The 24,996-nt window shown below is 43.5% G+C and overlaps 1 protein-coding gene across 1 annotated transcript in view; it reads right to left on the reverse strand.

The window, feature by feature from the left end:
- Nucleotides 1-7,817: 7,817 nt before the first annotated feature.
- Nucleotides 7,818-24,996, reverse strand: part of IRF4 (interferon regulatory factor 4) — a 19,889-nt gene continuing 2,710 nt past the window's right edge. The window contains exons 2-9 of the mRNA XM_019542535.1: nt 24,740-24,972; nt 23,457-23,643; nt 22,019-22,107; nt 20,917-21,055; nt 17,444-17,551; nt 15,808-16,161; nt 11,461-11,573; nt 7,818-9,058 (exon numbers count right to left, since the gene is read on the reverse strand). Of these exons, the coding sequence (XP_019398080.1) occupies nt 8,912-9,058; nt 11,461-11,573; nt 15,808-16,161; nt 17,444-17,551; nt 20,917-21,055; nt 22,019-22,107; nt 23,457-23,643; nt 24,740-24,943 (1,341 nt within the window). The 5' untranslated portion in view covers nt 24,944-24,972 and the 3' untranslated portion in view covers nt 7,818-8,911. The remainder of the gene's footprint in view (nt 9,059-11,460; nt 11,574-15,807; nt 16,162-17,443; nt 17,552-20,916; nt 21,056-22,018; nt 22,108-23,456; nt 23,644-24,739; nt 24,973-24,996) is intronic.

Below are 24,996 nucleotides of genomic sequence, written 5' to 3' on the forward strand. Positions count from 1 at the left end.
ACCCCAGCCTAACAGGGGTGCATGTGCAGACATGAGAAGTTTACAATACAACTAATTGGTCTACAGCACAGTAAACATCTCGTGTAGCTGCACTCGGACAGTAGTTATCCATAGCTCACTAAACTGGAAGGATGTCTATCAAGCAGGCTTCTACAGGGGTCTACTCTGAAGGGCAGTTCCATTCAATATTGTTATTAATGGCTTGGATGCTGGACTAGAGAGTACAATCAAATTTCAGATGATGGAGGAATTGCAAGCACATTGGAGAAAAAGGTTGGAAATCAAAATAATCAGAACAGATTGAAGAAATTAGCTGAAAGAAATGAGATGCAATTCAACAGGGACAATGCAAAGCATTACCCTTAGGTAGGAGTAATCAGCTGCATAATTCACAATGGAGAACACCTGACAAAGCAGCAGAACCTGACATAGGGGTTACAGCAGACGACAAAGTGAGCATGAGTCCGTAGTATCATTTACCGAACAGGTATTAACTGTGGGGGTCTTACATAAAACAAAGTAATGTTACTAAATGCAGCACTGCTAAGGCCCCAGCTGGATTACAGTGTCCTGTTTTGGAAGAGATCCAAGAGCAGGGGTGGGCAAAATGTGGCCCAAGGCCTGGATGCAGCCTGCCAGGCCATTCTATCCAGCCCACAGGGCCCCTAAAAATTTTAGAAAATGAATATTTATCTGCCCTGGGCTGCCCATCATGCGGCCCTTGATGGCTTGCCAAAACTCAGTAAGTGGCCCTCTGCCCAAAATAATTGCCCACCCCTGTCCAAGAGGATACACAAGTAGAGGTCTAAAATGCATGACCTCTGAGGAAAGATTGACAGGGTTGGTTGTGATTAGTCTACAGAAGAGAAGACAGAGGGAAGGCATGATAGATAAAGGGTTACTGCCAAGAGGAAAGTGCCCTTGTTTCCCTTGCTTTTCCTTATGGTGCATTATAGGATGTGCTTGGTGTGTAGAATATTGTGTCTTGTGTGTGAGGGTTTGAAGGGGTGAATTTGAGGATTTTGGCAGTAAATAGTTGACTGTGAATGCAAGGGCCTCAACTTAATGTAGACCAATTCCAGTCCTGTGTTTTTATATAAGAAATCGTTCTCTGCATCCACTGGAGCTAGGACTTAGTCAGATTTTGTTTTAATTAAAAGAATATGCTGAGTCCACTGGATTAATTTTAGGGAAATGCCCCAAAATTTGGTAGCACCTCACAACCAGACAACATTCTAAATAACTTGATAGGAGTTTTTTGTTGACATACCCAGCATCTAGGCTAATCATCTTGCACAAACATGGCAACGGGACAAACTATATATTCACACTGCTGTCTCATTTTTCATTTAATCTAATAATAGAATTCAATAGAAATAGTGACAAGGACCTAGCTCTGGCTGAAGAATTTACTCATAGGATGAGGAAGTTAGTGCGTTATTTGTTTATGTGATGCAAAGGTGGATACCCCAATCCTATGTGCTTAGGGGAACCTAAAACCTGTTCTCAGTAAAAGCAACTTCCAAGTAGCATATAGCAGCCAGCAGTCATAAGGTTCTTGAGAATCAGCAGCCTAAGGAACACTTGGCTCTGCCCCTGTTCACTCAGCCATGCCCATATGCTCAGCTGTATGGTTTTGTAAAATCCTTGGAGCTGGGTTGCTCTTCTTTAAGTTGTCTGCACCAACTTTTAGGGCACAGTGGATGTGTCTGCACAAGACACTAACTGTGCAGTAGCCTAATAACACTGCCACAGTAGCATGCTGGGCAAAATCTGTGGTAATACACTACTACGCAATAGTATTGAGCTACTGCACAGTTAGCATCTGTTAAAAAACATGCACCATGCACTACTGTGCATTTCGTACTTGGTTATGCACGTATTAAACATAATGTTCAGTAACTTTGGTTACCTTAATGCAAGGTACCTCCACCTTAGAAAAGAAACCTGCAGCACGCTTATAGGCTTGGCAGTGTTACACTGGCTAGTACCACAGCCATAAAGGACATGGGGGGGGTCATGACTGACCACAAGATGAATATGAGCCACTAAGGTGATGTTGCAGCTGGTAAAGCGAGCAAAATGCTGGCTTGCATCCAAAGATGCTTCTCAAGCAAATCCCAGAATGTCATCCTCTCCCTGTACTAGGCCTCGGTGAGGCTGCAGCTTGAGTACTGCACCCAATTCTGGGCTCCACAATTTTAAAAGGATGTGGAAAACCTGAGAGAGTCTAGACAAGAGCTATGCACATGATCAGAGGGCAGGAGAACAGGCCCTATGATGAGTGGCTGAGAGCCATGGGATTCTTCAGCCTGGAAAACACAGGCTCAGGGGTGATCTGGTGGCTGCCTATAAGTATATAAAGGGTGTACAGTGTACATAATGATCTAGGGGAACACCTGTTCACCAGTGCGCCCCAAGGGATGACAAGGTAAAACTGTCACAAACTTCTCCAATACCACTTTAGGCTGGACATAAGGAAAAACTTCTTTACTGTCCAAGCCCCTCAAGGCCTAGAATAGACTGCCTCCAGAGGTGGTGTAAGCACCTACTCTGGACTCTTTTAAAAAACATTCGGATGTCTATCTTGCTAGGATCCTTTGACCCCAGCTGACTTCCTGCCCCTGGGCAGGGGGTTGGACTTAATGATCTTCCGAGGTCCGTTCCAGCCCTAATGTCTATGAAATCTATGAAATCTATTAATGAATGTTTAGAAGTGCCCACTGTCCAGTATAAAGCAGATGCACTATCCACAGGATTGCAAAGAAGAGTTCATGCCTCTTTGAATGCCATAAAAACAGATACCAGCTCGCAATGCAATCATTTTAACCTACACTTTTGTCTTTTCGGCTGTTCTGATATTTAGCCTATGGAGCATATCAGGGGATCACTATTTGAAGACAGTGTGTTAGCTGCTCCTTGAATGTGACTTCCAGGAAGAAGCCTCTCTTTCAGTATTCAAAATTTCAAGCAATTTCTGCCCTCAGGCACACAGGGCCCCCCACATGTGCAGGTACGCATGCGATGGGGTCTAAATCACATTCCACACAAGTGTGACTCCTGCCACACATGCCTAACTGGAGGTGTGATTGTGGGATCACAAATCAGATCCCAGCCCAGGGCCCCCCGTGCCAGTAAGAAGCAAGCTTCTGTGGCTGGGAGTCCCCTCAGCACCATGCACCCAAGCAGCTGGCATCTCCCAGACATAGGGGTACACCACACACATATCCCCGTGGCTGGGAAACTGCAGCCCATGTGGTCTCCAAGCCATGGGGGTACACCACACACCCCTCCAGCTGGCAGATCACATCAGCCACGGTCCCCCAGCTGCAGGGGTGCATGGGGCTCCAGTGCAGCTGGAAGCCTTGTCTGCTGGGAGCTCCCAAGCTTAAGGATGCACACAGGCACCCCCATGCTGGGAGACCCAAACAGCTGAGCAGGATCCCAGCCAGGGGGGCCCCAGCCATGCATTCAATTAATGGCATGATAGGAAGTAGCTACAAAGGTATTACATATTTCATGGAATAACTTCTAGCTCATTTATTTTATCGTGTTGTTAATCAAATGAATGTGTGGCCAGATGGCTACTTACGATAAATTAACTGGTTAATCACACCTTAAGTGTAACACATACATGGGGCCATACATTTGTGGAATTACTTAAATATATAAAAATTATTTTCTAGCTAAACCTCTTGAGTCTAAATACATTTTAGCTTCACACTGTGCTGCATGATGAGCCTCTAACAGCCTATATATGCACAGGGTCTTTAAACCTCTTTTTCTTGGATCCAGTCAATGTAAAGTTAAACAAAGCCCTCCTTTTAAAAAGTAGCCCTTGCTGGATTTGAAATAGAAATTTATTATAAGCTTAATAAGAGGCAGATCAGACATTTAGTTCATATGAAAATACCACAGTCCAGCCCACCTTGACATAAATTGCATACATTTTTTTCTGAGAAAGGAAAAAGCAGGATTGCAGTAAGTTACTTTAATTAAAAAGAATCTTATATTTCTTATCTAGAAATTCTAGAAGAGACAATGATCTGGGGTAACAGAAAGCTTTACTTTTTCCTGAAAGCTCTTTGCTGAAAATGGTGTTTCCCCGCCTCCACTTTGCTGACAAATGCTGATGTAAACAGCATACGTCTGCCTGTTTAAAAGGCCATGGGGGTTTTCACGTGAATCCTGTGTTTTTTCCACAAGCTTTGTTACGTTGTACTTCAGCTTAAAATATATCTTCTCTTTCTGGTTAACCTACATCCCCTGTGGTGCTAATGCACTTTTAAACACCAGTCTGAAGCACTTCACAAAGCAATACCAAGCCAAATTGAAAAAGGGAGGGAGAGAGAGAGAGAGAGAGAGAGAGAGAGGAACTATAGTTATAACTGTATGTACATATGAGTGAGATCACAATATTGATACATTACAGTGGAATTGATCTGAAACCCAATCAGTCTTTCTCATCAATCTTTGCTAGGAGTAAAATATTTCAGATATAATGCCACTGAAATCCTAACAGGAAGGAAGTAGACCTCAGAAACTATAAACAGAATTTAACAGAAGTAGGAAGTACCTCAAGCGCTTTCATGTTAGTGACTGGGTAAAAACACTGAGAGGAGAAAATGTTTTCAGGGTTATTTTTTTTCCAGTTTAATTATCCTTGGTTATTGTGAACAATAAAGACCAGTCATATAAGGCAAATACAGTACTTAAAAATTGATAGACATTGTAATCCACAGTTAAATTATACAGACACATTTCTATTTTTTTTCTTTTTTTCTTACCCATGTCTGGGTTTGTTTAAGCAGTTTCACCTGGAAGTTATCCTCTGCTACCAATAGACCAGATCAGATAGCCACCATCTTGCAGGATGCAGTTCTTCTTTTTGAACCCTTCTTCTTCAGCAAAGTCTGACTTTACCCCAGCCTCCTGCCCATGAGAATAATTAAAATCTTCTTCCAAAATTGAATAACTCTTGCCCTGGTCTGTAGGAAATGCTGCATACAGAGACTTTAAGTCTCTCATGTAACCTCTAGATTCTTCTCTTGGCTGCTATGTGACATGTGCTGTTGTTACGTTGCTGGTTATCATTGCAGTTCACCTAAATCAGTTCCTGCTGTTTAATCTGAGCCTTTCCAGTGTGATGATCTTCCTTTATTTTTGTCCTAGCTCCTCTTCTCTTGCTTCTTGGAGAAGGAATGAACATAGGTACAGACACAAAACTCAGAGCAATGTAAGTGCTTTGCTAAATCAGGGCCCAAGTGCATTAGCATAACAGCTCTGCTAACCTCATGAGGGCTCTCATGACCCAGTGGGCATGTCTACACAAGATGCTATGTTGCTGTAGCTCATTGCCACGGTGACAAAGCATCGGCAGGCACAAACCATGACGCCAACGCTACTCCGCAGTACTGTCAGAAATTACCTGTGTGGCATCAGGGCTGCACAGTAACATCAATTACTGTGCAGTCCAATGCACATGTACACGTGCCCACTGTATGCTTGGAAAGTATTTCACTTCCACAGCCATCATCAAATAAAACATGGAATAAGTTTTAGAAAACTACTTTATTATAATTTTTCATGATAGAATTGTGATTCCCTGCTTTTCTGGAATGTACCACATTACAAACATTTAGCTCAGTACAATTATCTTTTAGAAGAACATGACACTAAACTATGCTAAAAAATCTATGAACAGCAATGAACAACTATGAACAGTCCATACATGGAACGTTTCAGCGGTTGTATACACTTCCAGGGTTTCTTTACCCTTCTTTCTCCAAAACACATCAAATTGACAGGCTGTGATCTTTACATACTGGATAGAACAATTTGAATGTTACTGCCCCACCCCGTGCCAGAACGATTCAAACTAATCTGTTAATAGCTCATTACCATTCTTGTTCTCACATAAGACATAATTCAGCTTCTGACGACAGTCAGCTGTACTTCTATGGCAGCAAAGTTTGGCGTTACCAGCACTAATTTTATTTTTTTTAATTTTCCAAAGGAAATTAATATCAGCTTAAAAACAACAAGCTTAATGAATTGGCCAGATGCTTCAATAACTTTCTAACCTGCAGCGATGCTGAAAACAGACTCTACCACTGGGGACTCCCTTTAAAAATCAGGGTTTTGTCATATATGGTGTTACTTCAGTGGCCAAACCCATGGGGAGTCTGATGGCTTAGGGACCAACTTAGGTTCCCAGAATGGATGCCACATGCAGTGGATCTGGCATGGGGGAGGGGGGAAGCTGGACTTCCATGGGCTCGTTTGATACCCCTGCTTTAAGCCAACCCAGAAGTCATGAAATGCATTTCAAATAATGAACAGCATAAAAAAATCCATAAAAATTTTTAGCAGTGGCAGCAATAAGAAGAGGATAATATATCCCAAAAATAGCATGCATCTTTAAGATGTATAAATTTAAGTTCCCTAGAACATGAGTCTGCTGCTAGGCCAAATACATATCTTACCTGGCTAGATACACACACACAAAGTACCTTTCCAACTGTGGATATGACTGTGTTCCAGCATAAGTAATACAGAATCACAGATTATTTAAGGCCAGAAAAGATCATTGTGATCAGCACTCCCCCATAAGTAAGCTACAAATCCCTTGAATACATGTTTTTCCCTTTTCAAAGCAAAAGGAGGGATAGATATTATCCAACACTGTTAAGCAATATGGTCCAAATTCTTCTCATTATTGGGCAAATGGCTCCCACGGATTTCTATACCAATGGGGGGGGAGCTGTAAGTACATACCCAAGGACAGAATCTGGACCTAAGTAAGAAATCTACTCTTTGAATATTTAACACATACACCTTGGAAGTTAATACAAGGTGGCTCTCTTAACTCTAACAACTTTAAAGCATACCTGCTCAAATGAACGCTCTTCTAACATATACATATATACATTAGGGCTGTACAAAATTTCACCGGCAGTTATGTTTTGATGCTGTTTCAACTTGTTTTGAGCTCGAAACAGCAAGATCAAAATGAAACAGAGAGCTTTGAAACAGCCTCAAAACGCAATGAGGAAAGTTGAAACGTTTTGAAACTTTTCGAAGCTCAAGCTGAGCTTGCCTGCAGGGAAACAGAAACTAAAGTTGAGAGGGAGGGGGGAGAGGGGGAAGGACTGCTCTCATTATTGACTGTGTAGCTGGCCAGTGACTGTGATTCTTCCCTGAGGTCCCTTCCAATCCCAGTGCTCTGGATGGAAAAACTGCATAAAAGGTAGCATTGTTTGAACTGCCCTGCTGTCTGCCTTGGTGTCAGCTGAGTGAGGGCGCACCTTAACACACACACAGTGTCACCCACTTGTGTCACAAGTTTTGCCTGTCAGCAGCTAGGGGTGCAGGGCCCCAGATCCCAGACTCCTCCTGCACTGATCTCCTTGACAGCTGGCAGGCTTCGTGGCCTAAGCAGGGGCTAGCATGCCTGCAGCTTTCACCCTGCTGTGCCTTAACACACACAGTGTTACCCATGTCATGAGTTTTGCTTGTCAGAAGCTTGAGATGCAGTTTCCCTGAAACCCCTGCACCTATCACCTTGAAACTTGGCAGGCTTCATTGCCTCGGGGGCTAGCATGTTTTGACTCTGCTGTAGCTTAACATGACATGAGTTTTGCTTTCAAGATTTTGAGGTGCAGTTTCCCTGAAACCCCTCCACCTATCTCCCTGAAACTTGGCAGACTTCATGCCCTCAGAAGAGGCTACCATTGCTGCAAGTTTCATCCAAATCAGGCCAGAAATGACAAAGTTATAGGCTGTTTTGAGCTTCCCTATTGTAGCCCACGGGTGAAACATCAAAACAGCGTCGAAACAGCGAAACTCTATCAACGAAACAAAACAGAACAGCAGTTTCAAAGTGAAACAAAATTTGAAGAGAAATGCTGTTCTATCAAAATGTCGAAACGCTGGTTGAAATGGAACGGTGCCGTTTCACACAACCCTAATATACATGTACAAAGACAAGCAAACTGTTATAAAAGTTTATAGCTATTTTCTCAAGAAACCTACTATTCTCATGTTTAGAATCATGTCAGTAGTCATACCTGCAATACAAATAGCAAAAGGTTTTGTGAACTACAGACTCATAACACATAACTGTAAGCTTACCATCCTGACAACTGCTACCCTAAGTGTTTTAGTTCAAAAGCACACCACCACCATTTTCTTTGGGCTGATGCGGATTTCACCACTTACTTATACAACTGCAAGTGTCACAGCTTTGGGTGCTTTTTAAAGCACCCAGCACTGCAGTGCTTACACATGTAAAAATGCCCCTAGATAGCAATCCAATAACAGCTATGAAATTCACTGTGAGGAGAAATGTCAGTTGATCATAAAAACAATCCCACTGATACATTTCATAGAAGAATATAGGAATAAAATTTTTACCCTGCTTATAAAGCTAAATTATTAACATTTATGTACATAACTATTCCCAATATAACCTACAAATGCTACACCGAATGGGTACAGCCTTTTCTGTCCTAACTACAGCTTCATGCTGGGAATATTGCAAACACATTAGCCTTCCCTGAGATTTGCGATCACAAATAAATAACTGCAAATATCTTGTTGCAATCCCTGGATTTAAGCCTTAAGAAATTGTCCTCAAAACCATGAAGCATGTTTAAACAAATGTAAACATATCAATCAATGTGTCAGTTTTCAGGTATCCCCAGCAACAGCAGAATCTGTGAGATGCATCATCATCCAAATGTTGAAGACCCAACTTTCGTATTAGACAACATTGTCAGTGTAGCTGAGTTTCAGATCTTTAACCCTTTGTTTTTTCTGGAGAAATTCAGCTCCAAAATTTGATCCAGGTGTGATCTTCCATTATGCACAATCTTTTTACACTGTTGTGAAAGTGCTCATTCTGCAACATTTATTCTTGAATAGAGGAATGGCTAATAGATCTGTGGTAATCCTCTGGACTAGTGACATGTTCTGGTATAGGTTCATAGCCTCTCAGAAAATGCCCACTGTTTTGTTGAGCAAAATAATACAGCTGCCTTGCAAACATTGGTTCAACCTTAACAACAGATAAAAAAAATTAATCAGACACATGATAAAATGACCCATGTCATTCATCTTAGCTAGTTGCTAAAAATTAAACATGAGAAACGAGACAAACCCAGTTCTGTGTATGGAACTGGAAAGAAAATTTACTATACTCTCATTGAGCTCGCCTTGTAGATACAGCTGCAGATTTTTAAGCTTATTGCCACAAATATATCTGCACATGCTTTATATGTATATCTTCAAATAGCTGGTGCACAAACCATTCATTTTTGCAAAGCTAGCTAGTACATGCAATGCCTGATCTGTGAATCTATCCCCCAGCAAGTATTTCCATGCCTAAATTAGGTATATCCAAACTCATGTGCACACTTCCACATGATTAACACCAACAATCTCTCCCTTACCCTCTGAATCCACATCTATAAACTTAATATGTTTATAGATATGGATTCAGTAATGCTTTAGACACACTGCCAAAAAGTCAATCTTTCTAAATTTAATTTTACTGTGTTTGCAGTCATCCCATTCATATTAAGGTACATGTTAATTCTTTACCAGTTAAGAGGGCTGTTTGTGTACAACACTTGTATACAACTCTCCTCCCCAGTCTCATCAGCACCAAGGGCCCTTAGCCTTAAATATTTAAATGCAAATGCCAGAATATAAAATCTTTGGGATCTACTTATAAATGAGATGGGGAAAGCTTGTTTTGAGACAGATTTTTCCCACGGGCCAGCCTGGCTCTCAGTCAGTGATCTGCTAGTCATTTAAACACGTTGATCTAAGGACATCAAAACTTGGGGGTTGGCAGGGGAGGAGTATAACATGTCCTCTCCAGATTTCAGCTTCTATCTGGAAGAGGAAAGGGGACTGGTGGCCCTTCCCTGCATTAACATTTGGTCTGATTGGTAAAGGAGGAAGGAGGCAGCTGTGGCCTCCTGCTCGTAGGGGATACTCTTGCTGAGTGCTTCATCAAGCCTCAGCTTCCTCCACCTTCCACCAGCTCTGTAGAGTGCAGAACAGAGGGACCACAGCCAGACAGGAGCTGAGCTAACTCCAGAGAAGAGAATGAATGGCCAGTTCTGGCTGCCAGAGGGCACAAACTTACTAAAAGCTACTGAGGAAGTAGGCACAGAGGAGAGCCTTTAGGATGGGAGAACACGTTATCTCTAAGAAAAGGGCCCTGCAGGGAGACTCGAGATCAGAATGCAGAAGGGAAGGAGGGAAAGGTTGTTGGGGGGTGTTGTTTAGAGGCTTATGCAGGAAACAAGGGAAGTTGTGAGCCTCAGAAAAGAGTGAAGAGTCTTGGCAACTTTGCTAACAAAACTACTCCACTGAGTTTTTGCCCTGATACTCCCCCAGCAACCCAGAGGTCCACATTAGAGTCTGACTGGAGGGTATCTGAAGGGGAAGAAAGGCTGACCAGGATTGGGAGATATTTTTTCAGATAGAAGATGTCTGGGAAAAAGAGCAAAACAACCTAGAAGCTGTAACCAGTTTTCTATGGGTATCAAAGGGCAACATGTAGTCAGGCAGAGAGCTACATAATTAGTTAAGGGAAAGCAATATTTGAAGATAATCTATCTGAAGTTCCTCATCTTAACAGCTGAATGACTTTTGGAAGCTAAACAGAAATGCCCGCATTCTCCTGCCTTACACTGTGCACATTCCCTCCCTGGTGGAACTCAGGTTTTATAGGTCAGTGTGGAAAATAGCTGATTTTAGTTTCCACCAGTGCAGCTGCCTTGCTGCAGGGAACATATGAAAATGTGTGCAGTATAGGCCAAATTGAGGATTAATAAAATAACTTCAAAATGTGAACCAAAAGCAACCCAAAGCAGTAAATTCTGCCAAGAGACCTAAACCACTAGCTTCATGTGCATGCAAACTATTCTCAGAGGGCTACCAACACTGAAGTGGCCTGGCACTGATAAGTGCTTATCACCTTTTGTAGCAGGGCTGCCAAAAACTCTGGAGTGGTTTTAGATGAAAGCTAAGATTCTGGAGTACAATTATGCTGCTTTTTGCTGTTTCAGCAGCTACATCATTATATTATATTCAAGGCCATGCCTACTAGCATTGCATTTACCACATAATACAAGTCAAACTTCCATTTAGAACTAGTAATCATCCTACCATAGCTAGTAATCATCTGGAGATCTCAAATCACTTGTCAACGAAGGCCAATGAATCAAAAAGAAGAGAAAGGATTTGACCAAGGTCATCCAGCTGACCACTGGTAGAGCTGGGGACTGAAACTAGGTCTTCCAAGTCCCAGTACTGTATCCTTTTGTACCTTCAGGGTTTAGTGCCTCTCTCCAAACTTAAGGATATGAGGCAGAGAAGGCTGCCTGGCAACTGCCCATCCCATCATTTGAAACTAAAAAAAAAAAATGCATAAATCATACTTACGTGGGCTGTAATAAGCTTCCTCTGCCTTTGTGGGTCTGGAAATTCCTCTCCAAAACACAGAGCAACCTGGAATCTTGGCAGTGGACGTCCATGGTGGGCAAAAGCTTGCAACTCTAAAGAAAGAATGAATACATTTAGAAAAATCCTTACCAGGAATGGCTGCGTCAGGATGGGGCCCTTGGCAGGCAGTAAAAGACCTCAGAGCAGAATAGCAAACTAGAGAAATGATGGGTGGGCACCAGAGAGTGGAGAAAGAGTAGAAGTGGTCTAGGAAGAGGGTAGGCAGGCTCAGAGAAAGGAGAGACAAAGAGGATAGAGGCTGGAGACTCTGTCACAGATGATGGGTAAACATTAGCTAGGAACAGACAACTGAAAACCAGATTTTCTTCAGATTGTGGTAATACTGAGGCTTGGCTTAATATCAAGGCCTTCTGAAACACTTCTGAGGACCCTTGAACTTGTCTATTTTGAGCTTTTCCCACTTCAGAAGGACTCACCAAAGTCCCATGGTATAACTTCCTTGAAAAACATGGCAGTGAAGTTGCCAAGGTGGGGTAGAACAGGAGGAGCTGTTGACTCTAACAGTAGTGCCATGTATTGCTTTAGTAATCACAGTGTTTCAGCTTCAGTAACCAAAGTGGTCCAACTCACTTGACTTAAAGCAGGAAACAGAATCTAACACAAACAGAGCTCAGTTGGCTCCAGTGTCTGGCCATTGCCCGTTCCACCAGTCACATAATTAGTTGGGACCCAATATGTTTTGGAGAGGTAGGTGAACTGGTTTCCTTTCTCTTCTCCAACCAGAGCTAGGTTCCCTGATCTCTCACACAATCTCTTCCTGTGGCTGTGCTTACACTACACTTCAGAGGTGTAACTGCAGCATATGCAGGCTCACCCATGTGAGCTTTAACTCCACTACCAGAATGGGTGAAGATGCAGTCACATGGATTAGCAGCCTAGTATACAGGCAGCATCCATGGTGGGTTTCTGCAGTCCACACAGGCACCTGTGCTGACCCCCTGCCTTCAGTGCCCAAGCTAGCTCTGTTATGCCTACACATTCTCCCACCTGCACCGTACCAGAACCAATAATAATGTTCTACACTGACTTCTGTAGCCTTTCATTACCACAGAAGCACCTTTCAAAAGGGAATCAATATTATAACAAGTAATATATTTGCAATGGGGCATGCTAAACAGCAGAGAGGAAGACGGTTAAGGCATTGAGTTAACACCTTGGACTAGGATTCAAGAGATGTGAATTCAGATCTTGGTTCTGAGGCTGCCACACACTTCCAGAGGGGCCCTAAGCAAGTCACATAAACTGTCTGTGCCTAACTCACTCATCTGTGAAACAACGATAACGCTACTTCCTTTCTCCAACTGCTTTCATACACCCTCTGTTTGGTCAGCTCTGGCCTCGTTATGCCTAGCTCCAATCAACATTTTCTGTTTCCAGAAACCCCTAAAAATGCTGCAAACCTTGTTGTTGTTGCCTTCAGGGACCTGTTATGTCCTACTACAACATAGCTTGAATAAGCATGTGGCAGTTATTCAGTGGGCGCATCTACACGAGAAGTTTACTGTATAATAGACTGATTAGCTGCACAGTAAATGTCACGTGACTACACGTGCACACTATTAGGCTGGATCAAACTAATTTACGCCTCAGCAGGATGGTATTTGTAAATATAAGTACTATCCTGCTACGGAGTAAAAAAACTCTGCAGTAGTGCACATGTAGATGCTGCCCCAGCTGGCTGGGGCATGAAGGTCTTTCAGTGCACTGGCTGCCTGCTGGCTAGCCCCACACTGAAGCACCCTTGTGCCACAGCTTGCCCCTCTACAGCATACTGATCCAGGGGAGCAGCCCCAGATTGGCAGGCTGGCCCTCTGGGGCCCCTGCCAGCCAGGGCTGCTCCAACCCAACTCAATGTACTGTGGTCCTGGACACACATGCAATCGTTCCCGAATTTATTGCATCACATTAATTGCACATGTAGATGTGCCCAGTGAGTATAAACTTGGAAAGAGCATAGCCAAGAGGTTTCTTGTTCTTCAGGATGATCAGTCCAAAGCTGCCTTCACTGAAATGTCATAAGACAGGGGAAGAAGGAGCTACTTGGTGTCAATCCAATTTCAAACAAATAAGTCCCAGTACTGCTATCAAGAAAGGACCTTATCTCCATCTCTGCTCCATCCCCCTACTTCTCCATGGAATTTAACATGATCGCAGTGAGCACTGCCACATAAATATCCCAGGGAAAATGTAGGATACAGAGGGGAGTTGCTTCATGCCAGGTCTCTGTCTTAAGAAGCAATCCTTGATGTGAAACTCTTCCTCATGCACAAACTCCAAGTGAGGTCCTCTAAATGTTTCTTCAAGTATTTTCCCTGGCTCCCTTTCATCTTGTAAGAGAAACTGAAGCTGCTTCTAATCTAGAAGGCCTTCCATGCACCCCAGTCATACCAGCCTTCCTAAAATCCTTTTACACCTTCTTCTTACTGTTATCTGACAGCTTCCCAATTCTCTCCCCCTCTTGGTTTACTGTGTTCATAACTTAGGTCCCTCCAGAGCAACCCAAATGTTATTATAATTTATCTCCTCTGAATTATGTGTCTGTGTGGTGCAGTTTACTTAATATAAAGCCTCAGTCTTTTAGAAACCATATCCTGCACCTGCATTGTACCCTGTATATTACATACCACAACCCAGGTCCCACGTCTTTCTCTTTGAGTCTCTATATTCCTTTGGACATGACATCTTTTAATAGAATTCTTCAATGCCTCTGTTCACAAAGGCCCTCATTTTCTAAACAGTGCACATCCAAATCTGCACTGAATGTTGGGAGCTTGCTTACAAGCATGACAAAACCACCTAAGCAGCTATGTATTTGCACATGCAAAACTCCAAACTGTGCACACGGCTGCAATAGCAGAGCCCAGGCTAAGCAGGCAATTGTGTACAAGCAGTGGCTCATGCATTTACGCATGTGCAGCTCAGGAAAATCCAGGATCTGGGGAATGAGAGGCTTCTAAAAAGAGAGACTGCAACACATGGGCTGCAGAACTCAGAGTAAACCTACTGTGGCATCTGGGAAAGGGAAAGGGACTCACAAAAACAGCACCAGAGACAGAAATACATTTCTTACAATTAGCATGCAAGAGAAGTTAAATTTCACCTGCTTTCCACATTTGTCTTTAAATCCATATATGACCTACCAATTTTGCTAGGGTGATACACCAAAGCCTGGATGTCTGTGTATTTTAATGGTGGCAGTTCATTTTCTGGTGTTAAGTGCTACACTATTTTGCAGGGAAACTTGTACAGGTCCCTGTGTCTGAAATGCTCTGACCTGATGGAAGACTAGGCCTTTCTACAGCTCCAGAGTCTTCCTCTGGTTCAGCCCAGTCCTAAGAGAGGATCAACACTATTTGTGGCTGCTATAGTTGCACCCTTGTCCTCCAAGGGAAATAATCTGTTCCAGCCACATTATGCGGAGCAGGCTACTTTCCTCACAGTGCCTGCTCTTGGAAAGTAGAGGCTAAGCCTCTAACCCTTGACTTCTGGGCCCTCCTTCCACTGTGCAAGAGAAGAAGGAGCTACCCTGTGGAAACTGTTCCCCTCTCCATACTACTGCCTATAATGGAGAAAACCAGCACAGGGGAGGTAAACACATGTGTTCTACCTCATTATTCATTCTCCAGGCATCTGACCTTTCATTACGGTCCTTTCATCTGACCTTTCATCTGACCTGACAGTCCCACCCTATCCCAGAAAGATGGGAAAGACAGAGTTTCTAAAATCACCTCACAGATATGCCCCAGGGTATTTTTTTTAAACACACACCAAAAAACCCAGATCCAAAAAATTCCCCTCTTTCTGTTGGGAGTCATACTTTAAATACTTTGGGCGTAGCTTCAGGCTCACCCTGGAGTCATGTGACTTTGAACTATAGGGTTACTCAAGGCTTATACTAAGGTATCCACTCCCCTCTGCTCCTCCATATTGGGAAATGATGTTTCACTGGGTTCCCTCTACCCAGTATAAAATGACAGGAACCTTACAGCATCCTTAAGTGAGCATGAGTAGTTCCCATTGCTCTCAACAAGACCCATCTCTGTGCATTGAAAGCATCACTGGCATGGTTCTGCACCAGTTGAACATTACCCTTCCCTGTACTCATTTAGCCCAGACATTTAGGACCAAATGCCTGCTGAGCACCTGCATCTCCCCATGCTTGATTTGTTGGCTGCTGTAAACTGAAAAAGCTCTTGCTCTGGAAACTTCCTGACAGCAGGCTGGTGACATTTGCAAAGACAGTAGAGAACCTAGGTTGAGAATTACCTGCTAAAAACTGCTGGGTATCAAACAGCTTGGATGTCTGCTCTCTTTCCAGTTTGTTGGGCCTGTCACTGCATAGTGCCAGAGGCCCATCCCAGTAGATTCTGCTCTGACAAAGTCTCTTAGCATAAAGCCCATCAGGCGCCATCCTCAGTATCACTCCCCGTTCCAAGTGATTCAATAATTTTTCTATGTTTTTCCTCTGGGCGTTGTCCTCTGGGTAAGGGAAGATAACTTGATCCAGGCCACTGGCCTCATAATTTTGGCCATGTGATATCATACAGCCTTCAGGATTTGAAGTCGTCACCTCTTTTACTAGTGTTTCACGGTAATATAAACAGATGTGGAGTCGACAGTCTGCAAATACAGTTTTAGAAAGGAAAAATTTTACTGCAATACAGTGTTATAAATATATTACAGAGCAATACTATTCATGCTAATAGGCCACATTTTACAAGGTCCTAAGCACCTGCCATTCCTAACATTCAGCACCTCCCAGAATTTAGCCTTAGATTAGCAAAAGAATATACACTGAATTTAAATATTGAAGCCGGTTGCACAAGGAAACACAGATTCCAGCGCCAGCCTGTACCAACAGGTGCCACTGGAGTGACAAATCCAGTAGTCCTCCATGCAGACAGTCTAAAATATGGTAAAGATTAATGCCTGGCTTTTTCATGAATGGAAAAAAAGGGTTCTTACTTCACAAGTTATATAAGAATTAACCCATAATCTCAGCAAGTTTCTATAGATGTTATAAGGAAATAGCTAGTGTTTCTCTCCAGATTTTGCATATAACCATCTGAGGCAACCACCTAGGGGTTTTGGAAGAATGCAGTTCGTTGCTTTATAGAATTGGCCTTCCCTTAACTTTAAAACAAAATTGCATTTGAAATCTTAGGCACTGTGGTAAAGTGGTTCAGTAGAGAAGACTGATTGTTAAAGGTTCAGCCTTGCAATGAACCCATACAATCTTATGCATATAAGGCTGATCCAGAAAAGCTACCCAGCTCTTTGAGGGCTCTTCAGAACATATTTAAATCTCTATATGCAAACAATGTTTCATCCATTAGTATTGTATCTTTCTGTTGTTAATGTAAAAAAAGAAAAAAGGAAGTAAAGTAATTCCTCACGCTTGAGTCTGAATGTCTGCAAAACTGCCCAAAGATTTTATTTTCATAGAGAACAAGTGGCATCTCCAGCATAATTATCATATATATCTGATCAGGACAAAATGTACTTTTTTTTTTTTTAATTTAGAACCCCAGGCCTTTGAATCCAGAAGGAACAGGGCTGAATAGTGAACTAAAGAAGAATTAACCTCTGTCAGCCATTTTCCTATTTGATGGCCGAAGAAAGGCCCTGCTACAGCAATATACTTAAAACATAAATAATCTTAAGCATGTGCATGGTTCCAGTGATCTCAGTCCAAATCCAATATCTTAGGGAGGCTATTCACATGCTTACAGTTATCCAGACGTTTTGAATATCTTGCTGAAAGGAGGCCTAAGTTTAAGGAATCATCAGGCAAAGAGCTTCAGTTCACTCTTGAAGAAAGGTCCTCTTAACAGGGAGAAATATTGACTTGAGAAAGTTCTAGGAAGAACCTTTTGGATGGTTCAGAGTTGCACAGACTTACCTGACAAGGCGAGAGCTTCAGCAGACCTTATGCTTGGCTCTATTGGAATTCCTGGAGCCTGCGACTCAGGTGGTGCACAAGCATAAAAGGTTCCAGTCACCTGACAACCTGTTTTCAAACAAAACAAAAAAGCAGATGATGTCTGACTACCTAAAAACCTAAGAGCAAATTTCAACAGGAGTTCACAACTATGGACAAGGAATTGAGCATTTAAAAAAAACCACCAAACTATTTTCTCCTGCCCAGAGCAACTTAATTATAACATCTTAAGAAGACTGCATCTAGATTTTCTTATTTGGAATTGTATATGCTATTCTTTTAGGATTTCAGTTTCCCTATGACTTGTTCTTTATCTATCAGTTTTGGCATGGGTTTTTCCTCTCATCATCTACAACCATGGGCAGATCTAGGATTTTGAAAAGGGGGATGCAGATGCTGTAGTATATCACCATATAATGCAACACCCATTTTTCTCCAGTGAAAAGAAATTAGAAACTTTACCAATATACAAGGGGCCCAGGGGTATATCATTCCATTTACAATTGAAGCAGAAGGAAAAAGTCTTTATTGGAACAGGTGTTAATTTTGCTAGATTGCAAATTTGTATAAAAAACCCAACAAACTAGGCAAATCATCAAAAGATGTTTTTCTAGTCATTAGAATAAAATGGACATCTCTTTTTCAGATTCATAAAGCAAAATCTCACTTTCTTGAGCATCTTGACAGTGCATCCATTGCTTTGCCAAATGTTATTTCCACACCCGAGTTAATGTTTCTAGCTAGAGACTGCAGAGTTGTAAAATAGGAACTACATTTGCAGAAGCAGCTAATAGAAGAATTACAGAAGAAAGAATAGCTTGATTAGTGGAAGACTATCAAAGACCATTAAAAGAAGAGGGTCATTGTAGAATGAAGAATTTAGAAGGAACCAGGTAGATTATAATAAACCAGGAAGTCACTTGATTCCCTCACTGCTACCTGACTAGAAATGGTGCCATTGCCAGGCAATTGGCTCTAAACTTCTGGGAGGACCAGGAATCAAAGGGGGCTGTGCCTGCACTACTGCACCCACTCCCTCCCACCCCCTGAATTCACCTGCACTAGGCATACAATTTCACTATGTGAATAAAGTACTGGAGAGGCAGGGGATTACACAGTACACTTCCCATAGAAAGACTTCTCTTTTCTCAAAATTATATCCCTGGCAACACTTGGCTTAGTCTTTTTAGATGTAGAAACATCTTGGCTTTCTTTTATTGTCTGCACATCTTAGCATAGTATATAGCGCCTATTACCAAGACCATACAACACAGTTCATTTCAAAATAAATATTTCTGTTAGCCTGAGTTCAATAAAAAAGACCAAAATCTTCAGACCAAAACCAGCTTGGACCTTTTAATGATCCTACTGAGATACCTTTTGTATGGGGAGTAATTTGGACAGAAATGTATACAAAATTTTGGCTAAATAACTCAATTGTATCTTAACTGTATAAGCTGCCACATGAAGCATGTTTAACTTTCAGTAGACAAGTGCAATTAGAAGTTCATTTCACAGTACTGAAACCATGCAATCACTTCTTCTTCTGAAGAGGTTATACCTTATGTGTTTTAAATATACTTTCACCTTCATCTCATCTGGTCCAAGGACTTCTACACTTGAATACCTCCGCAACTGAATGTGGAGGGAGTTTTACTTGTGAAACAAATATACCGAGATAAGCACATATGCAGTAGAGCCACATCCACATGTGCATGGATGTTTGGTTCTCCATGGACAACTAGCAGTGACGCTTCTTGTGCCACTGCTGATTGTCCATGGGGAATGCCTATGCCATTCACACTCTGCTGCATGGCAATTTACCCCAGGTGGAGTAACAGAGGCTGGTGCCAGACTTATCTGGAATCCAACTGGCTAAACTCCACTTTTGAACAGCCCCTATATCCGCCACTCTGCTTTTCTTTTTGCAGATTTTTTTTAAACCCCTGTGTTGCTCCCTTGCAGTGCAAAGAACACCTGAACATATGGTATGTGGACACAGCCTAGGAGTCTAACCCTGCACTCATTCATAGCACAATGAATAGTCACATGATTAAGGAACTAAACCCAACCTGAGCTGCAACTGCCTTTGCCCTACTGATTTCCTGTACAATCCTGGACAATTCACCTACGTTCTTTGCCTCTGTTCCTCATAAGAGGTGGGAATCTTTATTTTTCTACCTCACTTATTTTCAAGGCTCACAGAAGTTTCCATCTTTCACAGTGTTTAATATTTTCCTGATCCTGAAATGCTGCAATTTTGTTAGACTCTCAAACTGTAAGTTCTTCAGGGTAAAGACTGTCCTTCTGCTCTATATCTGTGCACTGAGTATAATCTGTGACTAGGGCTCCTGTGTGCCCAACTCACAAAAAAATAATAATCTCAGCTTTCACTTAGAAACAAAAAGGAATCTCTAGGCCACACGGTTAGATTTGAAAAAATGTGAACCGCAAAAGACTCAAGAAGAAAATTAAGAAAACATGTTGCTGTTTTAAAAAAAAATCCCTCTTGCTTTTAAAGACAGTATTATGACTTTATAATACTGACAATACCTGAAGGCACAGGATTGGCAATATAACACACTGTTGGTGCATGTAGAGGAGACACTACTACACAGTGGTTACTGCACATTTATGTAGTACTTGTATAATAACCACTACATAAATGTGTAGTAACTGCAGTTACTGTGCAGTAGCATTGGTGAACACTTTTTTAGTGACACTCCTGTGCAGTACTACACAGTATTGTATTAGCACTGTTTGTGCTGTGATGTGCTACTGCGCAGTATTATTCAGCAACTCATGTAGATGCACCTATTGGTAATAAGGGATATGGAAGTGTATGATGGGATTTTTCAGAGGTGCCCTTAACCCACAGCTGCCATCCAAGGAAGTTCAGTCTTTGGAAAATGAAGCTATCAACATAAATTGTAGAGGAGCCACAACTCAGATATAGAAAGCTGGTGGTTCATTTATGACAGTCAATTCTTATCTCTGTAGATCAGTATATATCAGGGGTGCTTAATCTCTGGCCTGAGGGCCAGATTTGGCCCACAAGGTTTCCCAGAAGTCTGGAAATTGTTGGTGTAGTGGCACCCCTCCCCTACTGCCAAATTTCTGGACCCATGGGGAACCCCAGACCCTGCATGCTGGACCCAGAGCCTGATCCCAGTTCACAGGGCTGGGTGGGTTGGCGCTGGGCCCTCGGGACCCAGTTCTGTCAGGCAGAGAGCAAGAGAGAACAGTGCCAGGTCCCCAGGACCTAATGCCAGTGTGCAGGGGATGCAGGGAAGCAGCGCCAGGACCCAGTTCCCGAGTGCAGAAGTAGGAGGGGCCAGTGCTGGGCACCACAGCCAACAGATGGGCCTGTGCACGGGGCCAATAGGTTGAGCACCACTGGTGTATACGATTGACCTCAAGTAAACTGTTCTTACCACTTTCACAGGCAGGACCTTGCCAGGGGTGACCACGTGTGGCAAAAGGAACACCAGTACACTGGTAGGGAATGTCAGGGTGCTGTTCTGGGGCAAACTCTCTCCAGTTCCGTTCGTGAGGCAGCATGTAGTTTGACACCTGTTCAGTTTAACAAGACATTATTTTATTTGCTTATATCGGAATTGATACTCTTTGTTACACTGTTTCTCCTATTTGAGATCTTTTGTCATTTGTGCTTCCAAAGCTCTGTCAGACCCTGTTATCACAGAGACAGGAATAATGGTTTGCTGCCAGAAAGAGGCTCTCACCTGAGCTGCCTGTCACCACTGGCCTAAACAAAACCCATGCTGAAATTATTTTAAAATCTAATCAGAGCATGGCTGGAGACTACTAATTTAGAATAGAATCATAGAGAAGTTGGGCTGGAGGGAACCTTTAGAGGTCATCTAGCCCAACCTCCTGCCAGAGCTAGGATCATCCTTATCCAAACCACCCCATAAAAATCTGTTGTCTAACCTATTAGCAAAACTACACAGTCAACCTTGACAAAACCACAGGACATAACACCCTAACCTGCCACAGGTAAAGCAGGGGGCCATGACAGTCAATGTCCTGCTGCTGCAAGGTTGTTAAAAGATTCTCAAGAGATCCAAAGGGTCCATGCCTCCCCACTACAGAGGAAGACAAAGACCCCCACAGTCCATACCAATCTCACCATAGGTAAAATTCCTTCCTGACCCCAAATATGGTGATTGGTCTAACCCTGAGTGGAGGGGCATGGCCCTGTAGCCATAAACCTAGCACTGTTCCACCACATGTTTAAAAACCCTGGCCCCAGTAGTAGAACAGCAACACAAATGTCAATTACCAACCAAAACTGAGCTGTGATTCAGATTTTAGAGAAGCCAAGATAGATCCACAGCCCCGTGGTTTCACATGATAAAAGCCACTGCTGCCAAATTTCTCCATTTCCAAAAAGGTATTTTCCCAAGCATAGTTAAACAATAGTAAGCCAGGATAGAAAGCTAGGTACTGCAAAAAATTATCTTTACTGGCATCTAATGTGTTTGTTTAAAATAAAAAGTGTGAGTGATACTGTACCTGAGGCTGTAGTGAAGTGTAAGGAGAAGTCATTGGGAAAGGATGGTTCATCATTAATGGTTGATCTTCCATGCTGAGTTGTTTTGCCCCTATGTACACAATCGAGGTAAAAGAAAGCCATGAACTCTAGCATGAGAAAACATAAAGTGACCTATTGTTGAGGAACTGGTGCAAGAAAGCACCTGTAACTAGGAACTTCCTCTCTGCACAGAGCACCCTAAAGTTATGGGCTCAAATGTGTCCTGTAGGCACTAGCCCGTATGGAGATGATGCACAGCCATCCTGTCCCCGGGGACATTGGCAGGGATTCTATCCCCCAGAACCATCTGGTGCGCACAGGAAGAGGACCTGCTACTCACACAAGCCCCTGTGCACTCTGATAGCAAGTGTACATGTGAGGTATATCAAGAGCTGGAGAGCAGTCCCAGAGCTCATGAAATCCCAGACTGTGACTGTACCTGTCCCCTGTGCAGGACCTCAGGGGGCACTCACCCGAAAGCAGGTGAGCACAGGCTGTTCTGTTCCACCTTTATTTAAAACCCACTTCCAAAACACTTTTTTGTCTGTCCATCAACTGGCTGCTTAAGGTAGGCTTCCCCATGTTTCAAACTGAACTGTATTGTCTATACAAAAGGTTATGCTCCTCCAGTGGTTTACAGACAACCCATCCCTCCAACCAAGAGATGGTTTTTAAAAAGCTGTGAGACTCAAATTCCTGCTGTCCTTGTTCAGACAAAACCTCTAGTTTAAACCCTCTGAATAAGAGAAGTTTGCAAACTGCCCATCTTGCTATTGTAATGATTGCTACAAAGTTGGACATCAGAGTGACTATGTGGTTACTTCAGAAACATGACACTGGAGTGATGTAAAACACATTGATCATCTCTTCATTTCTTGATTGTCAGAAGTAAGACCTACACACACACACACTTGCTTGCTTCTTTGCTTTCTATCCCCAAAGAGCAGTTAAAATGTTTCATGTTGGGGTGGCTTACTACAGCTCCAGAAGTTTGAGTTTGAGCCCCACTCTAGGCTTATGCCAAAAGCCACTCCCTAGTCAACCTAGCTGGAAATGGGAACCAGGTTATTCAGGCTGGGGAATCAAAGGTAGTTGGATGTATGGTAACTATGTCAAAGGAGAAGAGAAAAGTAGTTAGCTGTTAGTCTAAAGTCAGACAGAAGGCCTTAGAGATAACTAAATCAGAGATGCATACACTTTCAGAAGCAGCAAACAGCTTGCTTCATCCACACCTGATAAAGCAAGCTGTTGCTTACAAAAGCTTCTGCATCTCTGAGTTAAGAACTTATTAAGTGCAACTCTACCCTGCCAACTACCTCAAATTCCACTGGCTACAGAACCAGGCATGTTAACCAGACAGGCCATGAGACTGGAAGGATCTTTAACATACAGGTACAGATATAGAAAATCTGTGATTACCTTTTTTAGCTCCTTCTGGCACAATTCTGTACACTTTATATGGATCTGAGATATCCAGCTGGCTTCTCTCAACCAGTTCTTCAAAGTCATTGCTCTTGTTCAATGCACACCGTAACCTTGTCTTCCAGGTTGGGGGATCTGGTTTATCAATGCCCTCTCGGAACTTTCCTTTAAAAAGCGCCCAAGCCTGAAGACATTTCAAACAATCACACAGGGGAGGAAAGGAAGGAGAAATCAAAGGATGTGGTATAATACTGCAATAATTTAAAAGTGTGCGCACGCATGAATAAGTGTGTCAGTGTGCATGTATGTGTGAGTGTGTATGCATGAACGTCAGTGTCAGTGTGTGTGCATGTGAGCATGTGTGTGAATAAGTGTGCGCGCATGAGTGACAGCGTCAGTGTGAGTGCATGTGTGTATGTGAGTAAGAGTGTGTGTATACATGAATGTCAGTGAATGTGGATGTGTGTGAGAATGAGTGTGTGGGTGTGCATGAGTGAGGGTCAGTATGAGTGTGTTTGCATGTGACTGTGTGAGTGTGCATGTGCATGACTGAAAGTGTCAGTGTGTGTGTGTGGGTGTGAGAAACAGAGTATGTGGGTAAGAAACTGAGTGTGGATGTGTGTGCGCATCTGAGACTGAGTGTGTGAGAGATGGCGTGTGAGTGAGTGAGTCAGAGAGAGACAGAGAACTTTCTCCTTATAAATGTATGTGAAAATACACCTGAGATGGCTTCTTGTGGATGAAAGCAGTTTAGAAAGGGAGGGGGGGAGATGTGACAGCCAAGGAAGGAAAAAGCTACAAGGCAGATAGATGCTGACAGACCTGTTCAGCAGCTAAACGAGTCTGTAGCACAGAATGGCCTGAGGGGCGAGGGGGGAAGCCGCACCATCTGGAAACCCTCGTTAATGAAGGGAAAAAAAGCCCCCCCCCCGCCCCCAATCTGGTGCTGTGGCAAGCACTCCCACTGGGGCAGCGACCACCAGGCATGCTTTGAAAGCCCCCCTGCCAGGCTGGGTCCTGCTCCTGATGAGGTCGGTGGCAAAGCAGCCCCCACGGGAGGGGTGGGATCTGGGAGAACCGGGCACAGGACAGGGCAAGGTGCTGGCGGCAGGGGACCCTGGCTGGGCTGGGGTGTTAGGCCAGCCTGAGGCGCTGCCAAGGAGCGGCCCCGGGGGCGGCTCCAGAGGGGGCCCCCGGGAGGGGCGAGGAAGGAGGGGGAGGGGTCCCCCCCAGCCCCTGGCAGCCCCGCTGGCCCCGGGGACCGCCTGCCCCAGCCCTACCTTGAAGAGGGCGGCGTCCTCCTCGCGGTTGTAGTCCTGCTTGCCGGCGTGCTTCCAGGGGATGCGGAAGATGCTCTTCTCGTCGTTCTCCCACACCAGCCCCGGGTACTTGCCGCTGTCGATCTGGTCGATCAGCCACTGCCGGAGCTTCCCGTTGCCGCAGCTCACCGAGGTCATGCCGCACTCGCCGCCCTCCAGGTTCATGCCACTCGCTGCACGCGCCCGGGCACCCGCTGCGGGGAGACGGCGGACCCGCG

Source organism: Crocodylus porosus, unplaced genomic scaffold (genome assembly GCF_001723895.1).
Source record: "Crocodylus porosus isolate Cpor-Errol unplaced genomic scaffold, CroPor_comp1, whole genome shotgun sequence".
Classification (NCBI taxonomy): Eukaryota; Metazoa; Chordata; order Crocodylia; family Crocodylidae; genus Crocodylus; species Crocodylus porosus.